This window comes from Zootermopsis nevadensis, unplaced genomic scaffold (genome assembly GCF_977971745.1).
Source record: "Zootermopsis nevadensis isolate Lab colony 2312 unplaced genomic scaffold, Znev_1.0 Znev_ptg000017l, whole genome shotgun sequence".
Lineage (NCBI taxonomy): Eukaryota > Metazoa > Arthropoda > Insecta > Blattodea > Termopsidae > Zootermopsis > Zootermopsis nevadensis.
The window spans coordinates 4,812,883-4,838,157 of record NW_028259149.1 but is presented as its reverse complement, the minus strand read 5'-3'; the positions used below and the strand labels follow the sequence as shown (position 1 = coordinate 4,838,157).

The following is a 25,275-nucleotide window of genomic DNA, read 5'->3' as shown; positions in this document are numbered from 1 at the left end:
CTGTTTATGAATTTACACGGCGCCATAAGTCAGAGGAACGTCATTGTCATATTCACTGTCGTAAATCCCACAACGTAATTAATATTTTATAGAACTAGGACTAGTATATTACGCATTAATGAACGATTGTTACATACACTTTGTTATCTTGTTCTAAATATTTTTTTTGTGTGTGTGTTTGTTTTAAGGCGACCGATACGTAAGACTGCCATATGAGTGGAAAGGAAATGTCTTTTCAAACAAGCACAGTTGCTTTTTTAATTCTGTCAGCGGAGGGCGTGATTTGGGATTTCTGGTTTCAGAGAAATTGCCTCCATATGCCTCCTCAGTGGTTAGGCGTCCTGCACAACACCCACGCCAAGCCGGTTTCGTGGCTCCGGCTTCAGGAGCTCCGGGAGCTCCCACACGCCGACCTGCCAACTCGCCGCCTCGCACACCCGCTCGATTTTATTGTTGAACATCGTCATTTGTCGACTGTGCAGATTCTACTACACCACTTCGTGCTTCGTTCGTCTAACCTTCCACCAGCTGATGTGTGAATGTTACGCAGCAAATGGTAAGTTGCAAGGTGTCGAAAAAATTGTGACCAGGGTGTGAGAAAGTCGGCGAAAATTGTGCGTGTTGTACGGTGTGCGTTCATCCTTCTTTCTGAAGAATCTTTGTTCTGAAAAGTGACCTAGTAGGTCTGTCTTTGATTTAAAGACGATAATCCGAGTTGTCATAGGGTGGTCATGAATTTGTGTGTGCTTGGTGTTGTAGTTCGCTGTCTCGAAGAATTTCTGTGCGATATTCCTTTATTGAACGAAGGATATTTATTTAATCTTCGCTATGTTTTGACTTAAAATTTGATACACTAACTTTTCATCAATTTTTTTAAATAAATAGGCTTCTTAATATTATTATGCATATACTATGTTTTCTAATTTGCGATCTTTATTTTGCGTTTATTTTCGTACAGTTGAACGGAAACAGACTCCATGTTTAATTTACCACCATGCTTTTATAGGCAAAAACAGTTTTCTTACCAAAGACTGAATTAGTCATGTTAGTGCTAGTAAATTATGATAAATATTAAACCTGTAATAATATCTTATATATTAAAGTTCTTACAGACAGGTTTAAACGTTTATATTTTAAATTTTCTAACACGATGACGTCTGAATTGCAGATTTTATCATTCGGAGTGTAACATATTGTAGGACCTGTTTAGGCTATTATCCTATAATAGTGCGTTGATTCGGTTGATAATGTAATTGAATTATTGTGTGTTTATCTGTTCTACACCGTGACAGTAACTGCCTCATAAGCCAACCGAGAACTGACAAGTTATTTTAGTAAAAAAACATTAATAAAGTTCCGTACATTTATACACCATGAATAAAAAATTTGCGGTGATCCTGAAACAAAAACGGCCAGCAGATGAAGTGTTGAAAATTTTAAAACCCTTTCACGTTTTTTGAGATTTGCATTGGACCTCAGAATGATAGGCAGGCATAAAATATTCCAATACTTTAAAGATCTCGACAGTCCATTACCGTGTTTACAAGAGACCTCCACTCATTCGTATCCTGAGCCACATTAATCCAATCCACAGCTTCACAACGTATTTTTAGGTTTTATTTTAATATAATACTCTCATATACGCCAAGTCTGCCAAGTGGTTTATTTTTTCGACGTGTTATGACCACAATTTTGGACGTATTTTTCCCATGCGTTCTACAGGCACCGCCCATATGTCAAAATATTTTGTCTTTTAAAATTCGTTCTTCTTTGTTTAATGATGCTGTTTAATCTCGTATTTATAAAATCAAGTGGCGATCTTCAAAATTGTTATTACCTAGTCAAAGTACACTTATACATGTAACATAACTTTAATGGTCATATTATAGGGTAAAATACTCGGATAAAGGAAGACATTTCAAATTTTTAACTCACTTGGTGCCACTCCCTTGCACTTGAATGCATACGACACCTTCAATTTAATAGTAAAAAAAATCAAAAAACAAAATGGCGCTTGGTTTCCCAGGTAACCGTGTTCTGCCGTAATGGCTGCCGCTTGGCATGACACTGGATTGCCACAGACGCCATTTTAATTTTATGGAAAATTTTAGCATGAGAAATGAAAATTATATTAAGTATTAAGAAAATCGTAATTAATTATTTTCTGGCCTTACCACTATACATTTTGGACCAAAACATCTCACTAGAAAGTGTTGTTCCTTTAATTTTTATAAATGCGATATTTTATGGAAGTATTCAAGAATATAGTCAGAATTTACATTTAATAAAATTCTTGTCACTCACAATACGTTACGTTTGCCGGGATTCTCTGAAACCTTTTAAGTTTTATCTGGTAACTTGCATTTTGGAGATATTTTGTTATAGTCCACTTCTTTTAAATTCCTTTTACGAACAGTAATACGCACCAGTGATGATCATTGTGGACTTCGTTGGGCACCAAATATGTAGTTCTGTCATTTTCTGCAAATATGCAATTCAAAATTTTAATTGCATAAAATAACATTAGTCTTAGGTCCGTGAATAGTGCAGTGTTACGGTAACATAATCCGATAGCAAACAATATAACGTAGATCAAGTCCAGTTGCAACAACTGTAACATGCATGAACACATGTAAATCCTCTCTTTAAATTATTTTAATTGCTACGAGACTGAGCATTAATGCTGCTTGTCAATAATTCTTGGATACAATTTGGAATATTCACCTCAGAAACGAAAATAATTACATTTACAAGGAAATAAACAATAACATGATTTTTTAATAAAATTCTTCAACAAGTGGGGAATTTCGATAAAGTTTTAATCCATTTAAAAGTAATTCTCCATACAAAATTTTGTAGGTGTGTTTGTGTTCTACCTCCGTACAATATTCTTTTGTTCCCTTCTACAAATAGTTAATCACTTATAACCTTAAAACGAAAATCTAAGTATAAAATCCGTACCTCTCTCGTATTATTTGCTACTCGTTCTGCAAGAACAGCTTCATAATGAGTTGCAAATGTTTCGAAGCACTATTACTATATTCAGCGAAGCACTCCTGCTTCGTATTTGTGAGGTCCTGGGCTCAAATCTTGGTCCTGAGACCAATTATTCTGACAGATGTTTCGTGGTTTTCCTCGATACCCCCAGGCAAGTACCAGGATATTACGTTAAATTAGGTCATGGCCACTTACTTTCAGATTCTGTCTATTAATTAATTAATAAACCTATCCTGCGACGCTATATATTCTGAGCTACTAACAGCGTCATTAAATAAACAACAAATAAAAGAAGCCTTTCATCAGCATTTCCAATGTAGGCTAGCGGCGATATAAAATAAGCAATAAATAAATAAAATAGTGTATAAAATATAAAAATCCTACATTCACTGATATTATGGTAGCTCCTACCTCAAACGTCCGAACGACCATCTTTTTAATATTATTGGTACTACTGGCGTGATATTTATGCTAAGTTTCGTGGTAATGTCAATATAATTCAGCGTTTAAATTCCATGTTATTTATGATATTGAAAACTCGTGCGAGTTTCAATGCGTTCTTCCTGACTCAAGCCCAGAGGCTTGGAAGGTTAAGAGAATCGGCGAAGCTCCTGTTGCTTAGACGGAATTTGCAAGCCCATGTTCCCTGCCGGGCGTCTCCCTAAGCCTCGCGTTATTACATCCTGTGAGGAGCTGCAGGGAGAAGCCAGAGACACCCACTGGAGCGAAAAGTTAAGACTCGTTGACGACTGCCATTGTGGAGGCACCCGGTTAGAATACTAGCCGAAAACGTGTGCTAGTTCTCTGTCCCTTCAAATAAATATAAATCATGATATTTGAGGTTGTCACGGAGACGTGTACGAAAGTTGGCTGTCTTCCGAGATACTCCTTGCAGTCTTGTAGGAATGTGTCAACCGTTCAGAGGTACCTACTGTCTACATCATCAGAGAGATTCGCCTTGATGATGGAGACAGTACGCACCTCGGAAACGTCGGTCAATTTGTACCAGACTGCAATGCGCAACATCACAGAAGACAGTCGTCCTCAAGTATAGATCGGTCTATGAATGACTGATCACGGAATGTTTGGCTTGGGATAGAAGGCGTTGGGTGTGTGTGTGTGACTTGTCGAAAGATGCAGCTTGAGGTCTGAACGGCCAAGTTGATTTGCAAAGATATTATTTGATCCGATTGCTTGGCTGCCTCGTAAACTCAGAACCCTACGAGTTAGCAACGAAGCAATTGTTTTTATTGCATCGGGTATCTGTAATTACAGAATACATATTTATATTAATAATAACAATGAGCAACTAAGTAGCTCCACGTAGAAGCATATTTGTTATTGACAAGCTGCGCTAGTCAAGATATTCAACGTCTTTTATAGAACTGCAAAGTTCGTTGCCGGGTTCACAAAAGTACGTCACTATACTCTGTCCTTGAGCCATATTTTCACATATTATTTCTTTAAGTTTAATTTTAATATTATATTTATTTCTGTGCCTCTGCATACCAAATGGTGTTTTCCCTTGGTGTTGTCCTTTTAAAATGTTATATGTTTCTCATATTTTCATGTGTAGGACATGCTACATGGTAACAAAATTTTGTTTTTCAAGATTATTCTATTTGTTTGTCTTCCAAAGTTTAGCAGGAGGTAATCTTCAAAATCAGTGACAGTGTTTAGAAGAATTGTGTCCGGCGGTTGTACTAATAATGCGAGCAGGTACACGCAGAGTTGGGGATCTAGGGTTAAGTTCTCGTGAGTCTTGTAGGCGTAACTGGGTTAGAAGGTTCGCGATGTCGCTCACTGATATACCGGCATGAGCCTGTAGCAACCCGCATCCGGCCTGCAGGTCCGCATCGGACTCCGCTTACAAAGTGTGCATGTGTCTGTTCGCAAAGCACACGATATAAATGCATAATTGCTGCTTCCACCATCAGGGCGATGACTTAACATCTCGGAAGGCGTGTTATCTTTAAAAAGAACTTTGTCCCGTTTAACATCCAAATTACTTTGATAATCTAAAGTATTTTGAAAGCGATTGATTTATTTTACTAATATTTTGTTGGTCATTTCCCATTTTATGAAATATTTTTATTACAAAATCACTTTTGAAGTTGACAGTACACTGCAAATGTCCAGACAATGGACGTTGCGTAACACAACAGTCTACGTAATTATTTTGCTATTTATTAACTACAATTTTCAGTCTCTCAGAAAATTGTTAGATAAAATGTTTCAGTGTTCTATCTTTAGTGTCACAATACAATAACTTCAATTAAAGTTATAATGCAATAACATATTGCAAGTCTTTGTATGAATGCAAAGAGCTAGAACTTCCCTGATAGGTTTGTTTCGAGAACAAGGAACAGTAGATCCGATTTCTGCAGTAGACAGCAAATGTAAGATGGAGTCCTCCTCCTCCTCCTCCTCCTCCTCCCCCTCCTCCCCCTCCTCCTCCTCCTCCTCCTCCTCCTCCTCCTCCTCCTCCTTCTTCTTCTTCTTCTTCTTCTTCTTCTTCTTCAGGAGCATCCTGTGTTGGTCTCGTCTAATCGATAGAGAAAGTGAATGATTATCATGGGTTTTTTCCTACGGGTGACTTTACAACGTCCAGTAGCAAAGTAAATAGAATCATTAATTGATACAGAAGGCACGTCTCACTTCTACTAGAGGTAGGGGGTACTATATTAAACACCAAATAAATCTACACCTCAAACGCTGCTCCGTTCCAGTGACTTATCTCGTGCGTAGCAAGGAAAGATTGTTTTATAGGTTTGATGTCGTTTCTTGTCTTCGGTCTGTCTACTGGCAAATCTGCATTTGTGTTTCATGTGAACTACATGACCGGTCCATCGTGATCTCGGATATTATACCGTCCTATCATCAAAAATAACGTGAGATTTAAGGTCCCCACTGCGGTGAAGAGGTCGAAGGTGGTCTTTTGGGTTGTATCGCCGTGTGGGCTTGTATGGAGGTACAAACATTTTGGAGAATCTTATTGTTTCCATAGCCCTGAAAATGGAGACGAACTGTGTGTTCGGAACCTTTGTACGTACTTGCAAGGCTACACGGCGTCTCAACTCAGAAGAACAGCTTCAACAGTTAAAGTTGTTTTATGTAAAAGTCTGCATTATTCACTTTATCCCTCCTAGGTTAAAGAATTTTTTTCCAAATATTTTAAAACTTTTTTTAATTTTTTGCCCCACGGTAAGGGACCACATTTCGCAGCCCCACAACGAACCGGACAAAGTTATTTTTCTCCATAGCGTTTTATTTCAGTTTATCTTTTCAGTAGGAAGACGATCGGTTTGTATAACTAAAATATGGGTGAAGTTGTGCGAGTGACGTTTCGTAGCGTCCCGGCCGGTGTGGTCCGTGTTGGACTTGTCTGCCCCGTTCTCTTCAATCGACGTTCTTGTGCCCTCTCTTCACGTCGAGCTTGTGTTTGCGGACGACATGGCTGTCGTAGCCACGTGTACCATACCTGCAGAATTATCTCGGTTCGATTCCCGGCGGTGCCCGAATTTATAACTTGTGTTGGGCAAGGCCGTGGTCTAGGCAACACGGAGTTTTCCTCCGGGGGCTTCCCCGGTTTCTCCGTGGCATCCCAACAATCACTCCATTCACACACAGAAGAAGGCAATGGCAAACCACTTCTGGATCATCTGCCAAGAACGTATATGAACAGGTCCCAGTCCGAGAAAAGGATGGAAGGATCTTGTTCATATGGACCTGTCGTCAGACAGAACACTAAATAAATAAAATAAAACTTGTCCACTGTCTACGTGATTCGAGGACTGCTATGAATGTCTCGGAGACCACCGCTGTGCTCGCTGAAAAGACGGCGAAGCGTCCAAAGGGGTTTTGTTGCTGTAGTTTGATCGTATCTCTGAATGATTGTCCGTGCATCAAGGTGTGATGACAGCAGTGTATAGTATATTATATGTATAAAAAATTCACCAGAAAATACCTTGCTTCTTCATTTATTCAAGAATTGCAAATGGCGCCCGATATCCCTCAGGCGATGGTATGTAGCTAAAAGAAATTTAATTTACTGGAAGTAAAAGATAAATTCAGGAATGAGGTAAACACAAACATCCATTTGTTTACTTCGCATATTTATCGTTTCTCACTTTGTTGCGTGTGCGGGAGGGGCTGGGTTAGTCCTGGGGGGAGGGGGCAGCAAAGTAGTGCCTCTGGGCTGCACGTGTTGCGTTCAGATTCCAGCAGGAGAAAGAATTTTTATTTTGATTCTACTTCCAGACCAGACATGTGTTTCATCCATCCCCGCCTTCTATGCTTATAACCTATTGCTACGCTCCTTATAATTGTTATTGCTTTTCGCTCGGTGACATTTTTCACTTTTTTACTGTTGCAGTTAATTATTGAATAATATTTATTTCCTCCGCACGCATTCGATTTTATCACGTGTACATCATATTGGTTGTTGATTTATTGTTTGCATCTATTAACATTTTTTTGTCCCTTTCATTGCATGCTTGTATGTCTATATGACGGCACAACACAGAAAAATATCCATGTCCTCAGCGGGATTTGAACCCACGATCCACTTGTTAGAACAAATATTTCCCTCTGCATTAAATTAACATAGGAAGCCAGTGAAGTGTGTGAAGCACATCTTCCGGTCTTGTGTTCCCCTTCAAAGCCTGGTGGTAACCATGTATACCAAATTCTTTAGAATGAAGTAACTCCGCGTATTGCATTTTTGGATTTCGTCTGATCGCCACTGTAAACAACGATTATTTTTTAAACGGCATTAACCGGTTAGTTAATCTTTGTAATGTTAAAATCTCGTGTTTCCTTTGAAGTACGGACTGAATTCGTAAGTACTATTTAGACGAGCTTCGGCGTTAAAGGGTTAAGTAAATATTTATAAAATCACTCATAGGTACGTAGGGAGAAATTAAATTATTTATTGCTGGGGAGCGTACATATTTCAGAAAGTGCAAATTTATTACGAAAAATCTTTTTCAAGCATCTAATACATTTGTGCACAATCATGAAATTCAGTTCTAGTAAAATCCTTTCTTCTGAATCACTTTCCCGCGGTGTGCAGTTCTAAATGCCAAAGTTCTTGTTGCCAGTATTTTTCGCTGTCCGTCACCGTGTAACCCCAGTCAGTAAATTTCGCGCTTTGCCTCCATATCACCCTGGTTCATGTATCCATTGCCATATTGCGCAACCAAGGATCATCTGGAAACGAACTTCCACCCTTCCAAACTTACAACCTTCGTGGGTACTAAAAAGCACCCCTTTCTACAGAACTATATTTAGTTCTGGGGCCGTAGTGTAGGGGTGTGTGAAGGGAGTTTGAAATAAGATTTATCTGCGGATATATTAGGCGACCCCTTTACGTCACACCCACACCGTTGCCATGGTGACACGAACGCGCCATCCGTGTGGGCGGTGGAAGACAAAATCATGCAAATAAAAGAGGACCGCTGTGTAAATAAAAGAATGAAGACGACAAAGCGCGCGTCGTCTTGACACAATTGGGTAATCGATACAGCAATATCGACGTGTTTATATATCAATTAAAATTAACGAACTCTGTTACTACTTGTAACTTTGGCACTTGAATCAAATATTGTGAATATGGATGTGCTTGTAGGGACCTCCAAAATGTCGGAAAGTCTGTCGGATTACGCGGCGCAACTGTCCAGAAGGTAGAGATATTTTTATAATCTCCGCCGTGAGAACTTCAAATTTCGCGGAATTAATTGTCAGAATAAGACAATCATAAGACGTCATAACAGGAGGCTTCAATGTAAACTTGAAAATGTTCATGCAGAATTTGTAGTTGTATTTGTAAATCTCCCTTCAGCGTTACACTTGCCTACCGTAAGTAGCTCGTTAGTTGTCAAATCAAACGGATAAGTAAATACAGATTTTGAACTTCAGCCGTCTTGCGGTTTTATAGTTTACAAAAATGTATCTCATTTACATGTCTGACATTTTTAATGTGTTTCCTACAAAAATGCGAGGATACTCCATTAAGTGGCGCTGATGTCATTAGTTCGTTCTGCTTCCATGGTGATATTACTGATGGCAGGAAACTGAGACATTTAAAGGCCGAATGATGTTTTGCGCCTTGATATTCGTACCACATCTTAAAAAAGGATTCTTCAATAATTTGAGATGATTTAAGGAGGGAGTCACACAGACAAGATACGTGTTAAGTTAGCGACGTAGTTTGAAACCTGTAAGCTCGTACAGTGGCTTGTGGAATGCACTCGTCAATTATCGGTCTGCTTGCTTTCTCGCCGGAAGAGGTTTGTGGGAGTCATTTAGCCTGAATGTGCAGTAACCAAGCAACGGAAAATAGGACGACCTTCCCTCCACTTGCTTCATTCAGAACATTCCCTATGTAGGTCGGAGTTAGATACTAAGTAGAACGGAGTCGTACACATCATAATTGGCACAGACAAAACGTGTTTGGGAAGTTCCTACCCTTTGACGCCGAAGTTCATATAAATGAAATTTAGTTTATACTGCAAAGAAACAACATCTCATTGCCTTTACAGAAATTGATTAATCCTCTTGAGGAAAATAATTCTGTTTTATTATGAGAATCATACAAAAGTCGTAAATAAACTGTGTTCAAAATGATGAATTACTGATTGTTAATGTAAGTGGTTATTGCATTGATTTAAATAGTTGAAGTCGGAAGACAGACACCTTCAGACTCACCGCCGTCTAAACCTCAACATCTACTGAGTTAATGTTACGTTGAAATGGACATTTTCTCATAAATTTTAGGTTTTCTTATCGTTACTTATATCTATGATAGAATGTACAAGCTTATTTGTTGGAAATCATGTGTGTGGTATGCGTATAAGGTAGTTTTGTGATTTGATTTTAAATATTATATTATTTTTTATGTGCCTGTACTTAATAATATGCATATGAGTTAATTTAATGATAGCGAATTATGATTCATTGGAAAGTTTTTTTCTTTTTAATTGTGTACGAACATTTCTCTCTAATTTTTAAAATAAAAATCTGATTTGAATGTCTTTTCAGTGCCTGAAAAAACGTGTTAGTAAAGACAGTAAGATAGAGAATCGAACAATTTTATTATAGTGACAGTGTTGAGGATTAAAGTGTATCGTATGAACCTCGTATCCAGAAAATTTACTACAACATATACATAAAACTGAAAGAGTGGTGAATTCGTGGAAAAATTAACGGACAGGGTTTTTATCCCCAGAACTGTACATCACTGCTAACACGTCACTGAATTCTGAAGAAGCGAATGCCTGCCTAGTTTCCCGTAGCTTGCTCTTAGAAATCACAATAAATGGCAACGACAGCCGATCTGGGAGATTCCTGGACTGTTCTGTGGCAAATGTAGACGGGTATGCAGACAAAAGGGTCGTAAGTAACCGTAAGTCTTATTGCTTCTGTTTTTTATTCGCGTAGAAACTAACCGGACATAGCTCATTGGAGCGTACTGCATACTAATCGCTGTACTCAGTCAAGGAATACGCCCAGATAGATTCTGTGGCCACTCCGACGCTAAAGTAGACTCGGTCCAAAACTGATGTTACTTGTAACAGAACATTTCGTGGCGTGAGTGGCAAGCACAGCGTCTAAGCTGCAATATTTTGAAAAAGGTACCGGGGGGGGGGGGGTGTTTGCCACAGACTGACACCCGATCCTGACCCTAGATCAGTGACGTAAAACGAATTATTTCGCTTTGTCAGCGCATGAATTTATGGAACTTTTGTAATTAACCAGTAACAGAAATAAAGATTATCGTTGAAGTTAAATAGATATGAATGTAAGTCTATTGGACGCAGGTACAGTCTTGATGAAACGTAACTGGAAAATTTACGTGCATTAGACGTGCATATAAGCTGTAAATCTCATATCCATCACGAATCAGTCAGGATATCTGAAAGGTGTGTTGCATGCAGACTCTATTTCCAGTCCGCGCTATCCTGCGTGACCTCTGGAGATTAAGCTTCTGATACAGAGCAAAGTCTTCTGAGCAGTGTTTCTTTTATGGATCACTTCCACGGAACACGTCTCGAAATAGAAAACCGTGTTTAATCTTCTACGTTTCAAGTGCATTTGTGTGAATCTGTTATGACGTTGCTTCAAGCTGTAAAACAAAAATGGCAGTCTGGAATAGGACAATGTTTTCTCTCTTTTTTTGCGCGGATGATTGACCTCTGTCCTTTTTCCGTTGGCAAGACCCCAAGTTCAAAGCACATTCTGGAAGTCCTGAAAATAAGATCTATTTTGAGTAACGCTGTTTTGGGTTGTGTCGGGGCCAGACTGAGGAGGACGCGTGGTAGTACCTGCTGCTTTATCGACCCGCAGCCATCGAGACTGATGCAGCAGTCGCCCAAGTTAACAGCAGTAACCAGTGGCGGATCGTGCCCCCTGTTGGTTCATTACTGTACAGTGGCGGATCTTACCATTGCTGCTTCATAAGCTGTGGCCACTGAATAGTTCCTCCGTGCACATTCAGAAAATTTGGAATGATTTTGTCTTAATCGAATCCTTGGTTGATCGAAATCTGGCTTTATCGTAAATTTTCTCAGACCCCGACGAAGTAGGGCTGAATGAAACCGAGAATTATAATTATGATAAGGAATTTCTTAAATAATTCCCGTGTCAAAAATATAAAGAAAAAATTACACTGACTACATAGAGAATAGTACAAATAATGGAGCTAATCGTTATTCAATTTTCTCCAGTTTCCTGTCACTTTATCCCCCTCAGAGTCCAGATATTCCAGTCAGCACCCTCAGTCTGTGTGAGAGACCATATAATAGGCTATTATAGTTTCCTGTGTTTTAATACTTACGTTTTTAGGTACCAGACGGAAAAGAAGAATTCTGAACGTACCTGGTAGCAAACATTCCCTTGTTGGCTCTTGGGGAAAGGAAAGGAAAAGTAACACTTTAATGGCAAATATCCTGCTTGAACGTCCGTTATTTGTGTTAATGTAACGTTTGTCCCATACGTTTTGCTTTTTGGAAATTCCATTACGAATTTCTCATAAATGTGAGGCATTCTACTAGCTCTCAAGATTATGTGAAGTACACTGGAAAGAAAGAAAATGCGACAGGGAGAAAGAACGGCAGAAATCCATTTCGGAAACAAATACGGACGGACAAAAGAAACCTGTCTGTGAAATCTGTGTAACGAATGCATTAATCCATTAGGTCACGGGGTCCATTTGTCTGTACTAGGAGCGGAAACATCAGCCCGTAACTTAATAATGTTGAACAAGTGGGAACCAGGGAACGAGGAGGAATTCAGTGTACACATTACAGGATTCCATTATCTGCTTCAAAATTGTCTTTGAACACGACTGAAACAGTGTCAGTTGATGCAGTGTTAGAATCTTATCGGAATTGCACATAATTAATATTGGCTTGGGTCCATATGAGGGTCAGAGCAAGGATTGGGGAGAGGGGCTACTTAATACGGATGTCACTATATCTTTAACCCTGTGGATGGAAGAACTGTGTTCCTCCGAAACGTTGATACCCACCTATAGATTCTTAAGTCATCACAACACAGACTGACATCATTGATAAGGGATTTTCTACTATCATGAAACAGTAGTGAATGTGTGATATATCCGTACGTTTGCATGACGTGCTGCTTAATTAAGCACCGAGGGACCTATTGGCTTTACTTTACTGTTCTGGGGAAGTCTGATACTTTGTTTTGTTTGTATTTGCACATTAAAAATGTAGGTTATGTTACTGTTTTAATCTACAAACTTCTTGAGAATTGTTTGAGAACTTATAACGTGTGTAGGGGCGAAACAGTTTTTGGCATTTAATGTGCAGGAGAAATTTATGAGTTTTCTGCCTTCTTCGAAACATTAAACATAGCCAGATGTAATGGATTTCCGGAGGCTGCTTAGTCACATTGAAAGCAATTGCAAATCATATTACACTTCTGTACACAAGTCTAAGAGCTTTAAAAATAAACCCGTGTAGCCGTATGAAGGACATCTGCGAAAAGCAGTTTAGAGAAACGTTCTTGTAATATATTTTAATTTTCTGAGAGACCTACTGCCCTCTTAAGATCATAAAACTTTATTATCCACTGATGAGAAGCTGAAAACAGAAATCCTGTTCTTAATTACGACTCCGTTTGTGTGTTTTTGCTATTTCTTCAGTAGTCGACTGAAGTGACCTCGTGAGGTAAGATTTGTCATTATGAAACGCCTACTCAGACAAAAAACACGTAGGATTTTTAATCGACACAAATGTTTAAGGACTTCTTGCAGCAGCCCCATTTGATATGCATGTTTTTGATTCAAATCAGATTCCCGGAATAAATGTAATTTATTAACATTTCAGTAGACTTTTGCGATTCGCAGAACGAATAAAGAATTAAGCAACAGAAAATTGTTATTGCTTATGCTCATAATTTAGGAATCGCCATATAAATTAATTACGACAATGAATCGGGTTCCTGAAAAGTGTCTGTAGGCCCACTACAGAGAGAATGTTTATTGCTTCTGAATGTTTGTTATGTAGTCCAGCATAACAGTCATTATACACTGTAACTTGAAAACGTAAGACGTTATTTCTTGCTACACCAGGCTACTACATAAAAATGGCTCTTAGTCGGTTCTTGCAAAGCATTGCGGCACCGTTCGTATATTTCCATACCAAGCACATGAAAGAAGAACAGCATAAGAGACCTGCGAAGGTGCTCAAATATATGACATTGAATATTCATCCTTTATAAAAAATAAATATTTAAAATGTAATGTAGTAGAAATATATATCCTGTGAATTACGCGCATAATTGAAATTCTGAGTGATATCTTTATTATTAATTCATAGTTGTTTTTAGTTTGGTCGACCAAGCATGAATATACGAAAGAAGTCGTTCGTGGCAAATTAAAATTATCTTTTTGCACTTCGTATTACAATCAATTAACATGGATCATATGTAATAAGATTCGTGGCAAATGAAGAGTATGAGTTAAGAAATGGTTCATGTATAGAACTGCGTCTAGGGGATTTTCATACGAAGCGACGCTTTGTAAACGCTGTTACCTGTTGACGCAATCTGCAGACTTCCCCTACAAGTTATACAATCCCGTTGAGACGATGTTCCACAGCGTGCGAGAACCGCGAACGTAAAGCGTGGTACATGCAGACAAGCTTTTTGGCGGAGTTTCGTACGAATGCAATCCACGAGACGTCTCTCTTCCTCTTTCGCTATTAGCTTGTGTGTGATGCAACTATAGACAGGTGCAACAATTATATACCCCACCTTCGTGTTGTAAATTTACCAGTTTTTGAATTTTTGCCTTTGGTGTGCGATGACATCACACGTTGACCCTTTGAAGACGAATGAATGAAAGATAAGAGGAATATTGAGAGACACTGCATTTAACGGAGGAAAACATATGCATATACATTTTCAGCCATGAAGGTTCCCAGGTAGTGCCCACTCGTCCTTCTCGTAGAGACATGTTTAGTTAAGGTAAGTCCGCTGAAGTATGATCAAGTAATATTTACACTTACAGTCCGTACCACAGAGAAAACACTACGAGTCTCCATTAGAAATATCAGTTGATTAATCATGTTTAAGGGAATAATGGCTGTTTATTCTCCGAATCATACGGACCCCACAAATACGCGGTGTTACTGACCATTAAAGCAGGTGGTACGTATAGTTACAACTGGCTTAGGGATTGAACTACCGATTTGTGACGTACAGTGAACTGAAGATGCATATTACGATATTATATAACAAATTAAGATATGCTTCTTTTTTTGTAAATCTCAGTATAGCAAGGTTTAAAAATTCGTTAATTCCCATATTGGTTGAAAGTTAAAAACGAGCTAAAATATCAGTTTTTAGTGTCGTAAAGGCTTTGAGAGGTTAGATTTTAAACTCTGACAACAGAAAGGTACAGCGACTGAGGCTTCAATGAAACTGGTTCATATCCCGAGACAATGTAAGCAATTTAAACTTGTAAACAAAGTTTGCTTATTACTTTGTCGTATTTATTGCTTCGTGAACACCCTCACTCACGGAATATTTGAGGGCTGAAGACCCATTTTATTTCGCCCTTTGATTTGTTATTTTGCTTTTGTGGTATTCAAAATGAGTCAACGAAAGGAGTAACTTCATTGAACATAAGTCTTCCTGAGAAGCTAACAGTCTCTTATATTGTCAAAAAACTCCTTACCTTTAGTGGAATCCGAGAGTCCATTACGTTTTACATCACCACTAGACTGGATTCTCAGTCGGTGTAATCCAGCAGACACACTTATATAAACTTCCTTAGCACCCATTTTAATATTGTTCTCTCATCTACATGGTTTGTCTTCTGGTTGTTCAATGAATGTGGTGTATGCATCTCTAAGATCCTCAAACATATAACGTAGGGTGTCTGTCTCATACTCCTCCATTTGATCAGTATTAAGTGAAATTAAATGACAAGTATACTTTATTCTTGCTTCTTCATACGGAATAGTGCCTGTATATTTGTGTTTAGACTACACGCTTTACACCAGAGACGGAGAACTTGCCGACCGCTCACGGGGATCTGCTTTTATTACTTGAGTGTCTGTGACAGGCCTCTTTTGCAGTAGTATGAAGACACCGGAGGAGCTATTGCAGACCTTTCTAGAATAACAGAGGGAAATGTATTGTACACAGATAAGATAGCTCATGATTTTAGACACTGCTTTCATAAATCGTCTTCCTATTCGTTCATAAAAACATCTGCTCTCGAAGGCTCAGTTTCTTACGAATTACACTGCCTGGCGTCTTCTCCTTTAGATTTTGCTGTTTGTCGCCTTTGGTTTATTTGGATTCAGAATAAACTTCTGAAATTATGAATCGGTTTAGGCATTTGGTAAAACATTTTTTATGTGGATCGGTCCAGCTCAAAGTGTCTGAAGTAGACATGACAGCGCTACATACGGAAAATGGACATTCGCATATACATAGTTATATATGTACACACATGATTGGGAATTGTTGTTTACCGTAAGAAATGTACATCAGAATCTGCAGGAGCAGGTAAAAAACGAACACTACACTTTCGCATTAAAAAAATTACTTTTTTTTTCTTTAATGGGGTTTAAGGTTTTTAGGCCGGTTAGGAGGATGATGTTCTTCTGTTGTTTTCCTTTTGGCGCAGTGTTGACGCATTGGTAGATGCCGTATTTTCAGGGTGAAGCCCTAAGGATGGAGACTATTATCTCAATGGCCCCAAAACCCAGAACACATTCCTTCTGTTGATTGGCTTAATTGCATGTATGTAAACTGACACTGCGTATTGTAAATTTGAAATTATTGCGTATGCTTTCTTTAACATTTTTTGTCTTTAAATTTCTTGCAACATTTTGTTCTTCCGTTGGATAGATCATTAACAACGTCTGAACTTTCAATCTAAATAATAAAAACGTATTCCTCTGAGAGAGAGAGAGTCTAGTGTAAATATTTGGATAGTTCAGGCCTCGCAATTGAATTTAGAGGCGCGGATTGTTTCTGTTGAGTGTTATGAGCTCGCGAGTTTCCCTAGAGATTCTTTCTAAGAATTGCGTATTTTTTAATCTGACGACTTCAGAGCTATAGCGGCATAAGAGAATATTACATTCACAGTTATATAGTCAGAAGATTTTTTTATCTGCGGAGTAAACTCTGTAGTGTCATTGGCTTTATGGCAATGAATTTACTCTATTTTTTGTTTGTTATTATTTGACTTTGCTGTTTAATTTGCTTTATTGCTTCAGTTTTTGAATTCGGTCTGTTAAATTTGCTTCTTGACTCTTTTTTGTTTCGTATTTTCACATTTCCTTTTTGTCTGGCTGTTTGAAGAGAAACCAAAACCAAATAAAACCTCTATGTCAAGGATATGAATTAGATTCAAAGAACCTTTTTACCAAAGTCATAAAACTAAGTTCAAGAAAATAATTGAAAATTCCAAGGTCAGAAACCGTAGTCAAGAACCACTATTAAAAACGCAGCAGAAACAGCATTCAAAATCCAACGTGATGAAGCCAAGTACAGAAACAAACTTGAATGAGCAATCTTAGAAGACCGAATTAAGAACCGAAGTCGAAAAACGAAATCAAAAATCAGGCTGTGAAGACGGGAGTAAGAACCATTAGTAAAAATCCGTAGTAAAGAACGGGTGTGACGAGAACGGAACAAAGAAATGAAGTCCGTATTGCGGGATTTGGCGAGCCCTAACAAGACCTTCCTGCGCTGTCTGTGGATTCATAGGTGAACCTTGTTGGCCTCCTAAATATCGTTCTCTTACGTTGTTTGATATTTGATCGTCTGTATAACAGCTGATTCGTTCTTTCTGTGCGTGCGTCAGTCTGAAACTGAGAGTTTCGGTGGATTAATTTATATTTTCCTGAAGTGCAATAATAGACACGGTTTATTCCTTCATTATTACTGACGTCTTTAACAGAAACTCTGTAACTTTTTAAACAAATATCTGCGTATTTTTCGTACTTCCGCCTGACTCTGCCATACTTTTTCGATATTTGTTTCGTGATTTTTAACAGAGCTTTGATAAACTGCACGAAGAACTTACATCCTTTATGCTTTGAAACTTCCATTTTCCGGGTTCCCGTTCTTTTCCACACCATTCTTCTTATAATCGGGTTTATTTAAGTGGAATTTCTCTCACGTTTCTTTCTCCTTTGCCTTATTATTTTCTGTCGTCCTACGGTCATCCTGGGTCAATGAACTGAGAAATGATTACGTCTCCTATATGTATAGATATAAGTTATGGTTGACTGGTGTGTGATTACATTAACTTCAGTACGTCCTTGTGTTGTAACAGGGCGACTCAAAACGCATTTATAAAATTTTGACTGTAATACAAGTGAGGGTAAATAAAACTCTTGACTGAAAGCAGTGCTTTGCAACTGTAAGGATGATATTCCAGCAGATCTGACTGTTGGTCATTAGAAGGGATGTAGATATTCAGGGGTGTCGAGCCGTGTGGCCGCGCACACGATGGGGTAGAGAGTTCTGATACGAATCTTTGTAACAAGGTATGTCAGTGTTTTTGTGTCGTATTTTGATATCAGAGGGTCGCGATGAGCTAACCTGTAGATGCTAGGGACGATTGAATGTTTAGGCAATTAAATTTGAGTCTTAAGAGGCTACAATAGTGACACGTGAAATACAGAACAAGATAACAAGAACAGGACCAGAAAAGAGAAGATTGTGAATGAGATTACGAACGTAAGGAGAAGAAATTGAACAAAACCGTGAAGGATGAGGAGACGATAATGAAGTGAGAGAAGAAAAATGTGAAGAAGAAGAACTTAAAGTAGAACAACTTGAAGAACGTGAAGGAGAAAGAAATAATAATAAAACATTCTGTATACGTAAATAAGAAAGAGCAGACTTAATTTCAACAGTAAGCCTTTCCGGGTTATAAATCTCAAGAGTATATATTAAATTGCAATTAATGTTGAAGATCCAGGTTGTGGTGGTGGTGGTAGTGATGATGATGATAATAAAGACGATAATTATTATTTTAAACAATAATAATAATAGATAATACACCAAAGTCTACCACAGACTAAGAACTTTAATAAAGCACTAGAGATGCACACAGCATCTTGTGGATATATATTTTGTTAATAACTGCGCCATCCATCGAATGATTTTATAAACACGTTGTAGAGAAGATCACTTTGTAAGTGTTATCCTCTCCCACCAGATGGCATCTTGGAGAGGTTTCAAGGTTATTCGGTGTGAATTTCGATGTCTTCTAGTTGTTGGTAGCCATTTTGAGTCTTAATGTAAATAATATCATTTTTTTTGACGAATTTTTCTGATAAAATGAAACTAGACGCATATGAATTTGAATTTTTATTGAGAATTATTACAATGATTTTCCTTATGGACATTACAGTTACGGAGTGTTACCTTAATTGTTTCGACCTCATTATTGTTCTTGAGAATTGACTCAATTGAAATAAAAGTAAATGGTAAAACTGTCTAGCAGTATTAATTATTACATGCAATAATTTTAACCCTTTGGTTCCGGACACCTACTTCAATTCTTAAATCTCCTTGCAAAAAAAAATTTTGAATGTATCGTACGTATTTGTTATGTTTCGATGCGGAGTACGAACGTACGGTCCATGGTAATTCTGCGGAAACCTAAATATACTTTGCCGTCTCCTTTGACGCTTTTAACCGTAGTGGCAACTGCATGTAACAAAACAGAAGGGCAACTAAAAATATTTTGCTCGTCTTCAATATGTTTGATTTTTCGTATGGTGACTGTGGGATGTAATTTCTCGATAATACCAAAGGTGAAGACTTTGTAGTGCTACGAATATTATTCGATTTGGGCAAGACTGATATATGTAAGTCTAGTTGAAAATATTAAAGAAGAAATTTTCCAACTTGAAGTCTTCTCTGTGATCCCAATGCATCCTTGAGGCACTGGATGAATTTAATACAGAGTATTATTAAGGATTGTGACCGAACATGGCGCAGGGAGTAACAGAGCGTATCTACGGTCCGTCGGCAGCGTCTCGATCAATACCGTCGCATTCTGGGCCCGAAGTAGGTGTTGGCTGCATTGATCTGCCTGTCGCCATATTGCGTTCCGCCGACGGGTAAGTGTAACTTCTCATTCTCTTTCGTCTCATGACGTTGATTAAATTTGGCTTTGATGCATGAAGCAAGTGACGTTTTTAACTTCTGTGAATGTTTTGTGACTCGTGTTTTTATTTTCTCGCAGGGACATTAAATTAAACACCAGTTTACTTTTAGAAAGGGAAAAGTGGATCTTATATTTATTGGAATAGAAATCTTATGGAAGAAATATTTAGCGCTCGTTCTATTTTAAAATGCCCTAAATGTGTATGTATTGTATTTTAATAGTTTATAACATAATTTGTCATTGTAATAGACAGTTACCTGCATGTTCTTAGATACTGCTTCCTTCAATTTGATTTCTCGACCTTTAGTTTTTGGAATTGGATTTCACGACTTCCGCTTATTTATTTATTTAATTCTTCTGTTTAATTGTTTCTTCTTTAAAATTCGTCGTTAGAATGCGTTTTCTTACTTTGGATTTTTAACATTTCGCTCTTTGACCTGAGTTCTTTGAGTTTCGTTTTCGTGTTCGGCCTTTTCACTACTTTTTTGTTTTTGGGCTATTTTTTTCCCCATGCCACTTTGGTTTTCAGTTTTCATTCTTGACAGGTTTTTGAGTTTTATATTCCGATTTAGGAATTTTGAAATGATGTATGACTTTAACGTTTAGGTTTGGTTTCTTATCTTTGTTTGCTTCAGTTGTTTTTTATGATGGTTCCTGCGTTGGTTTTTATATATTTTTTGATCATGGATTTTTGACTTCTGCTATTGGCCTCCGTCTTTCACTTTGAATCTTAGTCGTTGGTTTCTGACTTTCGTTTTTCAACTTCGTTATTTTTTAGTTTGTGTTCCGACCTTGGCATTTTGAATTGGTTTTGACAATGGCTTATTGACCATTGCTTTTACTGTAGCTTAGGCACTTCCTCTCCATTTGTTTTGTTTGACTGGTCCTGATTTTCGTCTTTTAACTTTTGTTTTTTCACTTATTTATTTAAAGGGTGTATTTTTGCTTAGTTTCTTGACATCGGTCGTCTAACCACGGTTTCTCTGTGTTATTCGGGCTCTGTATAACCCACGAAACTGAGTAAACGTCATTAAATAAACCAGTATTCAAACAACCTCTGCTAACATTTCTTAATCTTGTTTCAGAATCACCAGGGGAAAGCAACGATGGGACAGTTTACTTTGATCACCATGGCGGTAATGGCGATCGGGGTAACTGCGTATATTCCACACGAAAAGGTGATAGCTAGATACGTAAATTATAATTATTTTGTGTAATTTTTTTTCAACTCCGTTTTGTCTAAATGTTCACATTGGTAGATGCAAATCTTTAGTTCCAACTACTGACTTTACAGTGAAAGCATTTTATTTGATTGATTGTATTAATTATTCTCTGCGTCGATAGAAGTTTAAAATAAAGATCGTAGATCTTACTGAGTTCAACATTTTATCTCCAGATTCAACTATTTATACAAGAAATATTTTTTAAGAAAATCTATAATTTCGATATATGTTGTATCAGAGTTAAATTTGTCCAGTTCAGTTTTGCATAGAGACCATTACCAAATTTAATAGAATTTTTTTAATGCAAAGTATACGAATCCTCTTAACATTAATTGTTCCTTTAATCTGATCAGTTATTTTTCCACAAATATTAAACGTTGTGGTCAAAAGGTGAGCACGCTTGTGTTATTCGGGAAGTCTTGGGTTCAAATCCGATCTTACTGATTTTCTTCATTTTCCAGTAATGCCTTAAAATAGGTCACGGCCGCTTCCGTCCTTATCCTTTACAGTTCATTGTCTGTTACTCATCGCATCCTTCAAAGCTGTACGGCCAGCTTCCGACGACAAATTGAGTGAATTTATAAATTACAATTACTGAAGCGATCTAAACTACTGCAAGGCACGAATTTTTTTACGTAAATGCCCTCAGCTGAAACATATCGGTTGATAACATTTGACGGAATTAATTGTAATTAATAATTTTTGATCAACTCTGTCCCCAGGACCACTTCCTGACCGACGTTATTCTGCGTGAGGTTGTTGACAGAATGAGCAAGGACTTCGCCGACGATGCGGGCACATACCTCGATTTTCCCGAAACGAACAGGTACTGTTTGATTTCTCAACAGATTTTTGGAAGTGCGCAATTTATGTTTCGTCGAAACAGGTGAAGAGACGACCATTACTTCTCCTGTCTCCTCATTTAATATTCCAATTGGTAGTGGTAACTATATGTACCACCTATTTTAACATCTAGTGACACAACACTCCAACTACACTTGTTGTTCCACTCCGCCTGGTAAGGATGTGGTCAACTCTTCTCGCATTGGCTTCCTTGCTATCACCTGGTCCAGCTGAAGATACCAGAAGAAGTCATCAGCACACAAGATTCTTATTATAATATCTGAAAATGAGATATCGTTAAACAGTTAGCAGTACTGTTTGTTTCACAGAATACCTCTGGGAGCCATGATGCCAGGACGTAACGTGAAGGACCTTGAGACTGAAGAACAACAGTTCCCTATGGATTACGATCCCCTGGGAGATGCAGGGAATCCGAACCCTAGTATCCGGGACCAAGAATACCTGCAACACAGTTCGCTGTGGGGTCACCAGTATGTGGCAGGTAGAGACATAAATAGACCGATCACAAACAAAATGTCCTTGGAATTCTGTTATGCTTCTAGATTTCTTAAAAGAATACGACGTTCGTCCGGTGTCTTAGAGGTTAGTTCTTTCGAAGGGAATCAACCGTGTAGATACTCCTTACCGTTTTACTTTAATACAGAAACAGATCCTGCTACCAAAAATAAATGTTTTATGGGAAATACTAGATTATGACCAATTTCAAAAATCGAGTAATATTAATTTCATTATACCATCGTCAGAACCCCGTAAGACTGAACCGGTTCTTAATCTGCACACTAGACTCTGATAATTAGTATTTTAATGGGGAATCACGACAAGTTCCTGGCGTGTGGTTTGTCTGCAAGGAGGCGCCGGGGAAGGCAAGCAGCACCTCAAGCCCGACGGAACGGTCAAGAACACGAAGGAGGTAAAGACAGACGCAGCGCTGCCCGCGTACTGCAACCCGCCAAATCCTTGTCCCGTGGGCTACGCGGTGGAGGACGGTTGCTTGGAGCAGTTCGAGAACACGGCAGGCTTCAGCCGCGAGTACCAGGGCGCCCAGGACTGCATGTGCGATTCGGAACACATGTTCGACTGCCCGTCCTCGATCGGCAGAGTGATCCAGTCACCCGCCGACGGAAACGAGCTGTCGGACACCGATCTCGATCGCATAATGCAGCAGATACAGGTATCTGCTATCTTCCCCAACCTACGTCATCCATTTGATAGGTAGAGAAAAATACAGGATGTCACTTGATGTTGTTCTGGGTTTTGGCGTCGTGTTCACTCGTCGGTAGAAGCTAAAGATTTTCAACCCTGACGGTGGAGACAAAATACTTTTTCTGAAACGTTGGCATTTGAGACTAGTCTACACAGCACCGAAACCGAAATCAACATTTTCATTCCCATCGCCGTCAAAACAAAAACAAAGAATCACAAAATGTCGCTTATTCCCTTTCTGCGTCAAACAATTGACGGTATTTCAGTTGGGTTAGGAGTTGATAAGAATTTAGAGATCGTAACGTAATTTAAGATGTTATTCTGGTATCTACCTCGAAGATTACGAGAAGCAGTTACCACTGGAATAAAGAGAGACACGAAAGTGTCTATGCGGATTTGTGGTGCGTAATAAATTCGTATTCGTTTTAGGTTGAAGATCAACACAGGAGCTCGGTAGCAAAGAAATTTCACATTGAAAAGGTAAGTGGCGAAAGAACCAGATGATCATATTTATTTGTGATTTTGTACGGTATGTATTTATTTGAATAAGATTTTGTCTGAATAGGCAGAATTTTTTGGTATGTAATGTGAGAGGTATTACGTAAATATATTTTAGAAACAGGTTTTTGAGCGCTGCGTCAGTCACTTTAAGAGATCTGATACCGCCAGTCAGTAGACGCAAGTTAGCGGTTCACTGCATTTAACCACAGCCAATATGCCATTGAATTACAGCGGATGTTGAATACATCGACTGTGGCCTACTGCAGGATAGCATCCCAGTATTTAGTTGAAGAAGTTCACGAAAATGTAATAAGGACTTTCGATCGCCGTGTAGTTCGTGGTTCCTCAGAATTGTGTTTTGTTATTTTACGTAACTTAGAGTGAGGCACAGTGAGATGATTATCAATGACAGACCGAGGGGTATTTGATATGAAGTGGTCGTCGGATCTTTTAAGGAGCTTTAACGGTGTTTGCTGTGCTCGGAGGATTACCATGAAAATCCACCTAACCAAGATAGAGGTATAAATCAAGACAAGTAGAAATATTAATACAGAGTTAAATCTGTCAGTCGTAGTTACTGAAAAAGAATGGAATTTGGTTTGTAGAAGTATTCTGAGGGTTCCGACGTGGTTCTGGATTCGGTAGATGTCTGTAACATTAGGCCTACACAAACAATGACAAAATCTTGCCGAAATATCAGTATTTTGAAGTATTACAAGTTGTTGCAAGAACATTCTTATTGAAATGCTCGCCTTTCGTAAATATTTATAAATATAATGTGTGTTTGTATGTAAATATTTATTCGACGCTTTCCATGATTTTCTACTGCCCTTTACAATCTGAAACAGAAACGTGGGTTTATGTTACAGGATGGCAACCCATTTCTGAGGGGAGAAAAACTTCCCGTTGCTGCAAAAAAAGGGATTGATGTTGTGTATTGATTACAGTTTTTTTGTAATGTGTCCACTGCTGTATAAATTTATTGATATGAAGTTATAAAACAATTAGTCAGCCATCTATATGCACTTATCGCTAATTTAAAACCGACAAGAAAATAATGGAGGTTTAAGATCACATCATCATGAAGTTAATATAACAATAAACAGTAACAGTATTAAGAATAAATTAGTCTAACTTGTCATTAAGAGAGTTTGTAACTTTCCGCTTGTTTCCAGTAACTTGAGTTTGGTCCTAAATACATTTAATGCGATCTGCTTTAAGTGTTTGGTACACTCGTTGGTAGTGATGTTCTTCTTCTGTTGTACTATGTCTGCGTCGTATAAAGTCAGGAATCACTTGTCCTTGTGCTTGAATTACTTACAATATCGCATAAAGTTTGAAACTAGGTGTCTTCTGGGTTGTAGCGCCGTGTAGTGCAGTAGACGTTTATCAACGTTTTAGATGTCCTTTCTGCCTCCAACACTGGGGCTTTGTGGGTCATGACGCCATGTAGTCTCATAGAAGTTGACAGATGTTTCAAAGGTGCTTACTGTCTCCATCATCAGGGCGAAGAATCTATTGATGAAGGCAGTAAATACCTCTGAAACGCCCGTAAACTTCGACGGCGCAATATCTAAGAAGGCTCATGTCGGTTGCCTAGTTTTTAGGAAAACAATAAGACAGATGAATACATAAGTAAGGGCCCATAGTGTGTTCTTTGCTGACGGTAGAGACTGAATAATACCACATAAAAAGTGTAGGATCTTAATATCTGTGCTTTATACTGTCTTTTGAGAAATTCGATGAAGTTTGATTTCGGCTTTATGAAGAATATTACTTTTTCAGTGTGGCGAATCTTTAACGAAACACAAGAAA

The 25,275-nt window shown here is 38.3% G+C and overlaps 1 protein-coding gene across 2 annotated transcripts; it reads left to right on the top strand.

Moving 5' to 3' along the window:
* The first annotated feature begins 338 nt into the window (after nt 1-338).
* 7B2 (Secretogranin_V domain-containing protein 7B2) lies at nt 339-24,601 on the top strand. 2 transcript variants are annotated; one of them, XM_022064081.2, is made up of 7 exons: nt 339-556; nt 20,755-20,847; nt 21,615-21,718; nt 22,065-22,237; nt 22,605-22,927; nt 23,389-23,439; nt 24,330-24,601. In XM_022064081.2, the coding sequence occupies exons 1-7, from the start codon at nt 554-556 to the stop codon at nt 24,399-24,401; spliced, it is 819 nt and encodes a 272-aa protein (XP_021919773.2). In that variant the 5' UTR covers nt 339-553; the 3' UTR covers nt 24,402-24,601. The 2 variants fall into 2 exon arrangements, with proteins under 2 accessions (XP_021919773.2, XP_021919774.2); XM_022064082.2 differs by lacking the exon at nt 339-556 and adding an exon at nt 19,514-19,622.
* The last annotated feature ends 674 nt before the right edge of the window (nt 24,602-25,275 follow it).